The 12,484-nt window shown below is 39.8% G+C and overlaps 1 protein-coding gene across 4 annotated transcripts in view; it reads right to left on the bottom strand.

Moving 5' to 3' along the window:
• The window catches only part of MRPS27 (mitochondrial ribosomal protein S27), a 103,966-nt gene that overhangs the window by 70,361 nt on the left and 21,121 nt on the right, over positions 1-12,484 (bottom strand). For all 4 annotated transcript variants that reach the window (XM_010816684.4, XM_010816685.4, XM_005221407.5 and 1 more), the window contains 2 exon segments: positions 6,564-6,634; positions 4,279-4,337 (listed from right to left, as the gene is read on the bottom strand). In XM_010816684.4, the coding sequence (XP_010814986.1) occupies positions 4,279-4,337; positions 6,564-6,634 (130 nt within the window).

The raw sequence follows: 12,484 nt of genomic DNA, 5'->3' as shown, positions 1-12,484 counted from the left end.
TCTTTAAAAAAAAAGCTGAGTAAAATAGAGCTGTATTTTCATGGCAATGGGAGGAGAAAGAACAGAAATAAAAGAGTGATTAAGTCATGGTGAGAACACTAGTTTTGATTAAGCAAAGGATGGAATGTCAAATTACACAATGGCTTAGATTTAAGATGGACAAAAACAAGAGTATCCTACATGACCTAACTAAAAATAGGAAATAGAGATTTTGTGACTTTCAATTAGACTCCAGGTTTCACAAAACTGGATGTGATATGAAGAATTAATCAAGAAGGCCATTCGGGAGGACTGAAATTTCTCAGTTAAACTTTAATGTATGAAGACAAGAACAGTGTCTAACTTATTCATCACTACATGCCCAACACTTTGGATAAATTCTGGGCACACGATGGGTGCTCAGTGAATACATGCTGAAATCAGTTCTATGCTTCAGAGGCAGAGGTAAACTTGGGACATATTTCTTCTGAGACCATGGCACTATGTCCTGAATAGAATTCTAAAAATAGTTCCTTTTATAAATTGGAACTATTTTCTGCATTTCCCAGGAACAAAGCAAACAAAGGTGCTAGCCCAGATGCCGCTTTCACCACAGACAAAAACCACCAAAGAAGCCCCACAGTGTCAAAGAGCCACTAAAGGAAGGTGGATTCCCTGCTCTCACCAAGGAACTCACTTGTGTTTATCTTAATGAAGGGTAGGAAAAAAGTGTTAGTCACTCAGTCATGTCTCTTTGTAATCTCATGGACTATAGGCCACCAGGTTCCTCTGTCCATGGAATTCTCCAGGCAAGAATATTGGAATGGGTTGCCATTTCCTTCTCCAGGGGATCTTTCTGACTCTGGGATCAAACCCAGGTCTACTGCAAGGCAGGCAGATTTACTATCAGAGCCACCAGGGAAGCCCAGGAAGGGTAGGAAGGCACTTGCAATTATGATTTCAGGGCCTAGAATTTAAACTTAGGACACTGTGAAAGGCAATCTGAGACTTAAAATCTTTTTTTTAAGGTTAGGAATCTCATCTACTTGAGATTTATATTTAAATAGAAAACACCAAAATGATGGTAGAATCTACCCAATTCAGAAAGAAAAAAAAGAAGTCTCATTGCTAGTTAGCAATATCACATATGAAAAAATTGGAAACATTTTCACTAATCTAAAGAAGGCTTTAAAAAATATACCCAGATGGAAATAACTGAAAACTCTCTTGATCAAAACAGAGTTAAGATCAAATGGAACTTCTAAGGCAACGCTTACTGGAAACATTTTAAATTTCAGTCCGAATCTTTTCTTGCTGCCTAGGAATTGGGACAAGTCATAAATCAGGCTTTAAAAATCACAGTAAGGAATCACATGAAAAGTCAGTTTTAAGGTATCACTTCGACAGTTATTTGACAGACGAAAAATCAACTACAAGAATAAATAATTGATTTGATCAATCTTTCACATAATGAGCTTTCGGTCCTTCCAGTTTTTAGTGGTACAGATGGTACTTGAATGGACATGCTTCTTTGTACACAGGAGTGAGTACACCTGAGGTTCAGTGGGACTGTTCCCAGTTGTGAGAAAGAACGAAGCAAATGCAGCAACGCAGAAAAATTTTGGAATGGTGTTAGCTGAAAAGAGTGCTTAAATAGGTCCCATTTATTTTTGTTTTTATTTCTATTATTCTAAGAGATGGATCAAAAAAAAAAAACAAAACTTATTGCAATGTCAGAGACTGTTCTGCCTATGTTTTCCTCTAGGAGTTTTACAGTGTCCAGTCTCATATTTAGGCCTTTCATGTATTTTGAGCTTATTTTTGTGTATGGTGTTAAAGAATAATCTTTACAAAATCTTTAAAAAGTTTCATTTTTAACATGCAGCTGTCTAGTTTTCCAAGCACCATTTATTGAAGAGATCGTCTGTCTAACATTGGGTACTCTTGCCTCCTTTGTCATAGATTAATTGACCATAGGTGCATGGGTTTATTTCTGGGTTTTCTACCCTGTTCCACTGATCTATATTTTTATTTTTGTGCCAGTACCATACTGTTTTGATGACTGTAGCTTTGTAGTATAGTCTGAAGCCAAGAGCCTGATTCCTCCAGCTCCATTTTTCCTTCTCAAGATTGCTTCGGCTATTCATTGTCTTTTATGTGTCACCATACAAATTTTAAACTCAAAAGCTTTTGTATAGCAAATGAAACAATAAACAAAACAGAAAGACAACCCACAGATTGGGAGAAAGTATTTGCAAATGATGTAACTGACAAGGGATTAGTCTCTAAAATTTACAAAGAGCTCATGATGCTTAACAGCATCAGTTCAGTTCAGTTCAGTCGCTCAGTCATGTCCGACTCTTTGCGACCCTATGAATCACAGCATGCCAGGCCTCCCTGTCCATCACCAACTCCCGGAGTTCACTCAAACTCATGTCCATCAAGTTGGTGATGCCATCCAGCCATCTCATCCACAGCATCAAAATAACCCAATCAAAAAATGGGCAGAAGACCTAAACAGACATTTCCCCGAAGAAGACATACATAAGGCCAAGAGATACATGAAAAGATGCTCAACACTGCTAATTATTAGAGAAATGCAAAATCAAAACTACCTTACACCAGCGAGAATGGCCACCATCAAAAAATCCACAAACAATAAATGCTGGAGAGGGTGTGAAGAGAAGAAAACCCTCCTACACTGCTGGTGGAAATGTACACTGGTAAAGCCACCATGGAGAACAGAATAGAGACTCCTTAAAAAACTAAGATTGAGCTACCACACGACTCTGCAACACCACTCCTGGCATATATCTGGAGGAAAACATGATCCAAAAAGAAACATACACCCAGTGTTCACTGCAGTGCTGTTTACAACAGCGAAGACACGGAAGCAACCTAAATGTCCATCAACAGAGGAATGGATAAAGAAGATGTGGTATATATATACAATGGAATGTTACTCAGCCATTAACAAGAATGAAAGAATGCCATGTGCAGCAATGTGGACAGACCAAGAGATTGTCACATTGAGTGAATTAAGTCAGAGAGAGAAGGAGAAATACCACCTGAATTTCTTACATGTGGAATCTAAAAAGAAATGATACAAATGAACTTTCCTACAAAACAAAAGGAGACTTACAGACTTAGAAAATGAACTTACAGCTGCCAGAGGTAAGGGAGAGTCAGGGAGTTTGGGATGGACATGTACACACTGCTATAGTTAAAATGGATAACCAGCAAGGATAAACTGTATAGCACATGGAGCACTACTCAGGGTTACGTGGCAGCCTGGATGGGAAGGGAGTCTAGGGGAGAATGGATACATGTAAGTGTATGGCTGAGTCTCTCTGCTGTTCACCTGAAACTATCACAACACTGTTAATCAGCTATACCCCAATATAAAATAAAGTTTAAAATTAAAAAAAATAAAGAAAATAGGTGCTGAATGGGGCTTAAAAAGTATATTTCCAGCTAAATAAAAAAGGGAGAGAAGAGATAGACAAATTTTGTTCTCCTATCAGTAACAAAAATTCAGTAGTATGAAAATACCTCTATTGGGCAACTTTGGCAAAAGTTATTGAAACTAAATATGTATATATGTCAATACATATGTTATCACTACATCTACATATATATATATTAAATATACATACTTATGAGAACAGTGTGCAAAATTACTAACGTAAAAGATTATTAATGGCTGTGTTGTACATCATACAAAAGTAAAAACAACAAAGAAGGCCCTACAGTAGGGAACTGATTTAAATAACATACTCGGGACTTCCCTGGTGGTACGGTGGATAAGAATCCACCTGCCAGTGTAGGGGTTACGAGTTCAGTTCTGTCCAGGAAAAGTCCACGTGCCTCAGAGCAACAAAGCCCGTGTGCCACAACTAGTGGAGCCTGCACACTCTAGGGCCACAGGCCACAGCTACGGAGCCCGCGTGCTGCAGTTACCGAAGCCCGCATGCCTAGAGCCTGTGCCCCACAAGGGAAGTCATCAGTGAGAAGCCTGCACACCAGAATAAAGAGCAGCCTCACTCACCACAACTAAAGAAAGCCTACACACAGCAATGAAGACCAAGCGCAGCCAAAAATAAGTAAATAACGTGACATATTCATAGTATGGAATAAGCTGCAGTTATAAAAAAAAGACGAGCCTCTCTGCACACTGATACGGAAAGATCGCCAAAGCACAAACTTTAAAAGCAAGATACTGAACATTATATACAGCACTTATGATCTTTCGTTATTAAAAAGGGATGAGAATATAGTCAAATGAAATGAAAAACTTACTTGTAAAGGTAATACTCTGCATGGTCTATCTCTTCTCGAGATGAAATGTTGTCCACAAACTGAAAGACGGAAAAAGAAACCCTTGGTTGAATACAAATTATGTCATATATTGAGCCTAAGTCACATACTGACCTTAAAGATAAACCAGTCGTTTTATTAGGACAGGGTTCATGTACTATGGCTCCACCCTTCATACCACTTTATCCTAATACCAACAAGAATCTACAATGGCCTCTCTTTTTCTATATGTAGATATCCTTGGTTAGAAAAACTGTTTGAAAACTAAACACAAACCCCGCTCCGAACAAGAAAGGGCTCTTCCTACTCTACAATTAGTCACTGATATTTTCCTTTATCTTTAAATCCTGATACTTTCTCTGTTTTCCAAGTTCCAAATACATGGAAACACAATAGTTCAGAAAATGAAGACTCTAATGGCTGAAAAAACATGACCCAAAAGAGGAAAATCCAAATTTAGAGAACTTGGTCTTACATCCATTTTTCCTATCTGATTTGGTTCTGCTACGGAGCAGTCAACTTATTACTGTCTACCAACCAAGTCTCCTTTTGACCCCCAAAATACCCCAGTGTGCTCCTTAACTCTAAATCTGAGAAACAGAAAAGACTCGTATGGGGGTGAAGTGAAGTCGCTCAGCGGTGTCCAACTCTTTGTGACCCCATGGACTATAGTCTACTGGGCTCCTCCATCCTTGGGATTTTCCAGGCAAGAATACTGGAGTGGGTTTCCATTTCCTTCTCCAGGGGATCTTCCCAACCCAGGGATTGAACCCAGGTCTTCTGAATTGCAGGCAGACGCTTTACTGCCTAAGCCACCAGGGAAGCCTGGGGATGAATTGTACTCTAAAGACTCAGAGGCAAAAAGGATGAAGTAGGAAATAATGGATGTAGTGAATAAAGTTAAGACTTCAGGAGGATGGAGAGGAGAGTAAAGAGGAGAGACTTCTGAGTCCTCTTTGGAGGACTTACTAGATTTTATTTAGAAATCTTATTAAGGAGCGGATAAAATATAGTTCAAACACAGGACCCGAGACTGAAAACTAGCTCTCCTGATTGCATGCTGTGTGGCATAAACAGATGACACAGTCTCTCTGGATCCTGGTTGCTTGTCTGCATAAACAGAATAAAGGCACCTGTGCTGAAGAGTATGAAGCTCCAACCAGAAAATGTACGTGAAAGCTCTTCTGTGAAAGCTCTTTAAACTCTCAAGTGCAGCCTAAACAAACACCAGGCATTACGGCCAGAGATTTCATCCATCACATAAGGGATGAACCACTGGTCTTTCAGCTCCTCTCCAACATGAAAATTACTAGGTTATGATCAAGCTAAACAGTTTGCCCACTAAAAGGAAAGTATCAAGGAGCAGAAAAAAGCACTGAGACTAAAAGGGATGATGGTTTCTTTATTTTTCCTCTCATCGATTTAACAATCTTTTCAATTTTATGGTGTCATTAATTTCTACAAATAGTTTTCACAACTAAGATCTCAATTTAGCATCACATAAGCCTTGTGAGGAAGATACTACTGTCTCCATACTGAATGAAATTGAGAGAGGCCACAGTTGCCCCATGTCACAAAGGAAATTCATGAAGACAAGATCAGGTCGATTTCTGGGAGGCAACAGAAGAGAACTCTAATGCCACAGAGATCTGGGTTTAAAGCCCAATTTTTCTACCTATGAACTATGTAAAATTGGGAGAGTCATCATTCTGAGCCTTACATGCAAAATGGAGACAACAATGTTTATCTTACATGGCTGCTATGAGAATAGTGAGACGATGTTAAGAAACTAGTAAACAGCTGGCATAGAAGCTCATCAGTAATGGTCAATGGATCAATTTCTATTCTTGATTCCTAGCCTAAGATTATTCTCCCATCTAATGCTCTGTAGCAGCCTAAAGTTAAAGTCTTTTACAGACTTTCTCAACTACCAAATTTACTTCCAATATTAACAAGTGAATACTACCACTTTGAAAAGTATATCAACTTTGAAAAAAATGATGGTATCATATCGTATCCTGGAAAAATTAAGTTAAATAAACAACACTGATCACTGACATCAGAGTCTGGTAAATTTATTATCTTTTGTTCCTGTCAAAGAAATTTACTACTTCATCATAAAATATCTATTAGTAATTATAAAAACATAAGATACTCTGGAAAAATATTTCCTATAAAAGATGGTCTTTATTTACACAGCCTCATATATATAAACAGTCTTTCTTGCTTTCTTTCTCTTTCTTCCTTGAAAATATAAGTTTTCTTACCCGTGATATTGTTAAAGAACTAACAGGCAGCTTTCTCTCATACGTTTTATCCATCAAAGATGCTAGATCAGCTGTGAAGACAAAGAAGCAAAAAGAACCTTGTTAACTATACATATTTCTAAAGAAAAATCTAACAAATGCAGCTCCTGCCAGATGGCTGTCAACATTATGAAGTCAGTATTAAAAGGGATGCTCTTTTTAAAAATTATTCTTAATAAATAAAGAGAATAGAGAAATATTAGTATAATTTTTTTTTAATATTTACTTGATTGGAGAAAGGATTGTTTTAAAAACCCCAGCATAGATTAAGCTTTTTAAAAATGGACCCGTAAAATATCTCTGGAAGAAGACACAAGAAAGTGTTATTATTGACAGACTCCAATGAAAGGAATTAGACGGTAGTGGCCAAGAAAAGGAGATTCTTCACTGCTTACACATTCATTCCATCTGTATTTTGAACCAGATAAATAAACTGATATTCAGTTCAGTTCAGTTGCTCAGTCGTGTCCAACTCTTTGCAACCCCATGAATTGCAGCATGCCAGGCCTCCCTGTCCATCACCAACTCCCGGAGTTCACTCAAACTCATGTCCATCGAGATGGTGATGCCATCCAGCTATCTCATCCTCTGTCGTCCCCTTCTCCTCCTGCCCCCAATCCTCCCAGCATCAGAGTCTTTTCCAATGAGTCAACTCTTTGCATGAGGTGGCCAAAGTATTAGAGTTTCAGCTTTAGCATCAGTCCTTCCAATGAACACCCAGGGCTGATCTCCTTTCAAATGGACTGGCTGGATCTCCTAACAGTCCAAGGGACTCTCAAGAGTCTTCTCCAACACCACAGTTCAAAAGCATCAATTCTTCAGCGCTCAGCTTTCTTCACAGTCCAACTCTTACATTCATACAAGACCACTGGAAAGACCAGAGCCTTGACTAGACAGACCTTTGTTGGCAAAGTAATGTCTCTGCTTTTGAATATGCTATCTAGATTGGTCATAACTTTCCTTCCAAGGAGTAAGCGTCTTTTAATTTCATGGCTGCAATCACCATCTGCAGTGATTTTGAAGCCAAAAAAAATAAACTCTGACACCATTTCCACTGTTTCCCCATCTATTTCCCATGAAGTGATGGGACCAGATGCCATGATCTTAGTTTTCTGAATGTTGAGCTTTAAGTCAACTTTTTCACTCTCCTCTTTCACTTTCATCAACTGTTCAAAAATGTTTTCAGTTGGAACTTATGAAATGACTTTTACACATCCCCTGGACAAATCAGACGGCAAGGCACTCTGGCTACAATAAGTGATTTTCAGCCTCAACTATTCCTATTCTGGTTCCTTTTACCAGAACATCCATACACACACTTGGTATTCCTGAGATTACACTGTTATCTCAGAGTCTAAAAAGGTCTAGAATAACAGGCAACATACTCTCCAAAATAATTATTTCATGCCTTCTCGCTGCTTCTAGAACTTAACAGTGTGTGTGCTCCCTTGCCCTTCTCCTCTCTCTCTCAGCTCACGGCTTGTGTCTTATTTCCCTCAGTATAAAACAGAAGCAATCATGGGAACCCTATGCTATCAGGCCTACCAGGCTACCAGCATCTGTATCCACAGACTCTGCCTCAACTCTTCTTTTCCTAAACAAAGGATGTAGTTCACTAAACAAACAAAAACCAAAAACGGCAAAAACTTCCTGTGACCTCCTCTTGTCTCCTCTCCAGCTACTTCTCTGCTCTGCTTCCAAGGAGTCTTCCCCAATACAAGTGTCACCACTTCCCTAGTTCCATCCTCTCTTGAACCCACTCAAATCAGGCTTTGGTTTCCTCACTCTACTGACACCAAAGTTCACCTCCGCTTTGTTAAATCCAGTGGTTAATTCTCATCCTCATCTTACCTGACCTTTCTCTAACAACAGTTGACCATTCTATCCTTCATGAAACGTTCTCTTTCTCTTTCTTGGGTTCCTTTGCAGGTACTCTTCTTGACTTCTTGATGCTGACGTGCCCTGAGGAGCAGACTCTACACCATCTGCTCGCTCCATGGGAATCTCATTCTCTCCCTCCCCATAGCTTTAATCATCATCTACAGACTACTGACTGTACACATATGTGCCTACCCTGACTTCTGCCTGTAACTCCAGACTTTTACTTCCAACTGCATAGGTGACATTTCCTGTGGTATCTTAACATTGCTTGTCTTCTTAATTCTCCAATCTTCCACTCCAAACCTGCTTTCCTCCAAACCTTTCCCATCTCAGAAATGGCCGCATGTTAACTGGCTTACTCAGGCCAAAAACTAAGGCACCACTGTTGATTCCATTCTTTTTCATTCTCTGTAACCACGTACCAGCAAATCATATAAGTGTTAGATCTGAAAGTTATATGTTTCTCCATTACCACAGCTAACCTCTCACCTCCTGACTAGTCACCTGAACTACTGTCCCCACACCTACAACCCCATCTTTACACGGCAGTCTGACTGAGCCTCTTAAAAGATAAGTCAGATCCTGTTATTTTCTTGTCTCAGCCAGCCAACAGTTTCCTATGACACTTGGAATAAAATCCAGAGGGGCTTCCCTGATGGTCCAGAGGCTAAGAGTCCATGCCGCCAATGGAGGGGGCCTGGGTTCAATCCCTGGTCAGGGAAATAGATCCCACATGCTGTAACTAAGAGTTTACCAGCTACAGCCAAAGATCCCACATGCTGCAACCAAAAAGATCCCAAGTGCGGCAAATGGACCTGTCACAGCCAAACAAATGCATATTGAAACAAAATAATAAAATAAAATCCAGAATATTTTCTGTGATCTACAAATGCCCACACACACTGGTCTATGTTTGTTGTTGTTTTTTTCTGTCTTTTATACTTAGAAGTAAAAACCATGAAGGCTAGGACTTACAATTCACTGACATATTCTCAGTTCCTGCAAGAGTTCTATAAAAGGCAGTCAGTATATTTAAGTAAATAAATAAAAGGTATAAAGCAAGGCAGTAAGAAAGGGAGGAAAGAAAGAGAGGAAGAAAACAGAAGCAGAGTTACCCCTTGGCACTCTCATGGACTGGTTTCAGCTCCCACTGCAGATGCCACAACGTGCGGATGCTCAAGTCCCGCAGCTGGCTCTCTGCATCTGAGGATCCACCCACCTGCATCGTGTAAAGCTGTACTGAAAACAATCCACGTACAAGTGAACCTGCACAGGTCAAACCCATGTTGTTCACGAGCCAACTCTAAAAGTTGGAGTTCCAAGTATTTTTTTTTCTCCCTGGTGAAAGAAATTAATATTAAGCAAAAAGGCAACAGGGAATCAATCAAATGCTAAGTATCTGTTGAAGACCTATTGCTGTGCACTTAACCAGTATTTTTCTCTTTTCTTTCCCTGGGGTAATGCTCTCAATGACTCTAGATATTAGGGGAAAGGAACTCTGCAAAACCACTAAAACCTGATATGATGTAAAAGTTACTAATTTTTCTTATGACTATCTTAAAGGGATTGAAACCATGTGATTTAAAAATTTTAAAACACAAATACACACATACAAAGAAGTCCCTAAAACCTCTTCACACTAATATTGTTATAGTTATAACTAATATTGTTATATTATACTATACTATATTGTATTGTATATTAGTTATAACTAATATTGTTAAATCTAACTGTTCACAGAATGACATTAAACAGCACTCCCAAGACACCAAATCTTTATGATCTCTTCATAATCAAGGCTCTTATGTTGAGATGATAGGCAATATAAAGAATCAACTCCCTTTACTCAAAATTTAAATTTTAACCAAAAATGCAGGATTTGGATCTACTGGCCGAATTGAAATGACCTCCATTTCTCTGTGGGTTTCATATAATGCACAGTATGCAGCTAAACATTTGGACAGAGGTGGCTTCAGTAGTGTCGAGTCAAGATTCCACTTTAATCTTTTACACCAAGATAGCTTCAGTCAAGTGAAATCAACTGGGGCCTCAAAAAAGGCAACAGCTGTAGAGCCAGTATCTGATGAGTAATATCTGCATACTGTAAGTCAGAGAAAGGTTTACTGCTAAATATAATATGCACCAACCACCTCACATGATAGCAGAGGCGTGACGGATGGAGCAGAAAACTGCACGGAGCAGGGATGGCCACAAAAGCCAGGGCAGCTGCGGCCTGCAGCGGGCCACACCACAGGCTTCTGGACGGCGGGCTCGACAGTCACAGCCACACGTCACAGTTCAGTGAGGGGCCAGCAGATGCCCAGGTTTTATTCAAAGGGATGTGCCAAAGAAGATGCCTGCTTGCCTGTCACTCAGCTCCTTAGGAACACACACTGCAGTGGACAGTTGAGGTCAACAAAGACTCTAAAGAAAAATGGGTCTGAAATTTGAATCCTTCATTTAACAAAACTTAAAGCTGTACAGACAATGTGGAAATATGTCTAGAAAATGAAATTTATGTTAGTATAAAACTGTTGTTTTTGTTTGAAGAAAAAAATCCCTGATAGTCTAAGGACATAAAGGATTTTATTGAGGACCCCCACACTATTTGAAGTATAATCCTGGTTAAGGATTTGAAACCCTGAGAGGCTTTAAGACTTTAAAATGTCAGATTCCTAGGCTTCACACCCAGAAGGCGACTCTAATTCCATAGATTTGAGATGAGACCATGCAAACACAAATTTTTAAACAAAAGCCCCAGGAGATTGTGAGGTAGCCTGGCAAGCACTTGAGTAAATTAGTTTGAGAACTACCATGGAGGGAACACAAGACAAGTCTTGGATGTTGCTGCTAAGTTTGAAGATGATGGTATTAAACTGAATTCCATCTCAGCAATAAGGTGGACTGAAGAGCTTTAAAAAAATTCTCCCTACTATAAAAACAAAACATCTAAATAAAATGTTAAAAAAAAAACTGTTAAATATATGACTGAGCTTTCAAGAAGATAAATCTAATCATCAGAGGCTAAAGGCAAGACAGAAGCACAAGCCTCGTGTGTTTAAGGGACTACTGAGGGAGGCGGTCATCTGAGCATTTGCTGACCCCACTGACACACAGCTGTGGTTTCAATGACTTTCAGGTCACGGACAGAACCAAGGCCTTTGTAAGGTGGGAAGCTGTTTCACAGATCATTGGGTAAAGCCTGGACTGCCTAGGGTTACACCAGCAGAGAAGGTGAACTGGAAAATAACAGACCCTGCAAAGGGAAGCAGCGAGGATGCCGTCCCCTGAGGATTCTAGGCCACACGGTCAGCCTCACACCTGAGGCCCTAATCCACACTTCCCATGCCATATGAGACACACCAACTTGAGAACTGAGGTTTAAGGGGTTTAGAGAGTTGATTTTACTACATAAAATCATAGGAAATACATACTAATCTACGATAACAAACAATACCAGCAGTTTCCTGGGAAGGTGGGCAGGAAGAGCAGGAGAGGGCTACAGAGGAGGAGGAGAGACGTGGGGCTGGGCAACAGGCGTGCTGCTCCTCCTGACCCGTGATGAGCTCAGGGACAGACGCACACACACATATGTCAAAGCTTGTCAAAATGCACACTGTGAGTATATGTGGTATAGTTTATGTAAATAACATGTTGACAAAATTGTACAAAAGGAATTCAGCAAGTTAAAGAGCAGATCAGATACAAGTAAGGTGAGAATTACCAACCTGAAAGATCTAAAAGGAATTACAAGACAGAAGAAGACTGCAGCAGAGATTAATATAAACGAAAAGTATAAAAAGGGCATTAAGAGATATAGAAAACAGAATATGCTCTGCTGATAGTCACTCAGTTGTGTCTGATTTGTGACCCCATGGACTGCAGCCTGCCAAGCTCCTCTGTCCATGGGGATTCTCTAGGCAAGAATACTGGAATGGGTTGCCATGCCCTCCTCCAGGGGATCTTCCCAACCCAGAGATCAAACCCGGGTCTCCTACATT

The sequence above is a fragment of the Bos taurus genome, chromosome 20, assembly GCF_002263795.3.
Source record: "Bos taurus isolate L1 Dominette 01449 registration number 42190680 breed Hereford chromosome 20, ARS-UCD2.0, whole genome shotgun sequence".
In the NCBI taxonomy this organism is placed as follows: Eukaryota; Metazoa; Chordata; class Mammalia; order Artiodactyla; family Bovidae; genus Bos; species Bos taurus.
The sequence above is the reverse complement of the archived record's forward strand: the minus strand, read 5'-3'. Positions and strand labels throughout refer to the sequence as shown.